The sequence below is a fragment of the Sinocyclocheilus grahami genome, unplaced genomic scaffold, assembly GCF_001515645.1.
Source record: "Sinocyclocheilus grahami isolate Dianchi unplaced genomic scaffold, SAMN03320097.WGS_v1.1 scaffold46242.1, whole genome shotgun sequence".
Lineage (NCBI taxonomy): Eukaryota > Metazoa > Chordata > Actinopteri > Cypriniformes > Cyprinidae > Sinocyclocheilus > Sinocyclocheilus grahami.
This window is the reverse complement of record NW_015525094.1, coordinates 1-1,061: the sequence shown is the minus strand read 5'-3', so window position 1 is coordinate 1,061 and position 1,061 is coordinate 1. Positions and strand designations below refer to the sequence as shown.

Below are 1,061 nucleotides of genomic sequence, written 5' to 3'. Positions count from 1 at the left end.
TATTCTGTGACCCAGATACTTATATCACACACTGCTGTACGGGGATGATAAGCTCATGTGGCTGGTCTTAGAAGTTTAGAATCATGGGCAAACGATGGCTTTGACTTCTGGATGAACTACAAGAAGAACTACATTTTGCTCTGAAGGTGGATGTAGATTCACCTGTGAGGTCATCTGTAGGCCAGGATCCAAGCTCGCACATACGACAGGTGTATTCATCAAACACAAACTCATTTTCTTTACACGGAGTGCAGGTCCAGCAGCAGCTCACCTCACCCTTACGGATAACCTGAGGTGGTCAGAACAGAGAGGTCAAGTTATGTAAGTTATAGAGTTCTGTGAAGAAAATAGCGACTTAAGACTGGCTTTGTGGTCCAGGGTCACATATACACTGACATATTTTCACCTTTATCTGAGCTTTTTCACAGGGATCACTGCACACTGATCTGATGATGGCACTGCTATTGGCCCAAATCTCCTCGTCATCCATCTTCAGCCCACTGTTGTCCCAGCTGCCCACATGGATGTAGCTATAGTCCTCCTCACTCATCTGTTTAAAGTTCATGATTTCATACCTGGAAAAACACACATAAAAGCACTGTTATGGACATGAAACGGTTAACCCAGCATCATTCATGTTTTGCTCATAAAGCCACTTAGTCTGAAGGAAGGTATTTTTGAAAATCACAATGACATCAACAAGACATTGTTTTCATTCTCTTTGAAATGAGTTTAGAAGCACATTCTTACTTGTGTTTGGAGTAGAATATGAACGATTCCTACCTCCCCGGGGAGTCTCCGTTCTCATCAAACAGCACCACTTCTCCCGAGACGCCAGTGAAGTTTGTCCTCATGAGGAATTCTAAGAGTTTACCTCCATCAATCGGCCGCATGGCTTCACACAGACCTGCGTAGCCGGGACACAGAGACTTCTGCATGGCGTGCAGGCCGTAAGCCATAGAGTAGATGGCATTGATCACAAAGCCCATCTTCGTGTCCTGAGCGTACTGGTGTCGGAGCAACTCTTTCTCTATGAGATGGTGTAGTGAAAACAAACAACA

At 44.7% G+C, this 1,061-nt stretch overlaps 1 protein-coding gene across 1 annotated transcript; it reads right to left on the bottom strand.

Annotated features, from left to right (window-relative positions):
- Positions 1 to 162: 162 nt before the first annotated feature.
- LOC107580819 (metabotropic glutamate receptor 5-like) lies at positions 163 to 1,024 on the bottom strand (the record flags this gene model as incomplete). Its single annotated transcript, XM_016266453.1, has 3 exons — positions 784 to 1,024; positions 407 to 575; positions 163 to 289 (listed from the first exon to the last, which is right to left on the bottom strand). Coding segments are annotated over exons 1-3 (502 nt in total), but the record flags the coding sequence as incomplete, so codon positions are not given.
- Positions 1,025 to 1,061: the final 37 nt, after the last annotated feature.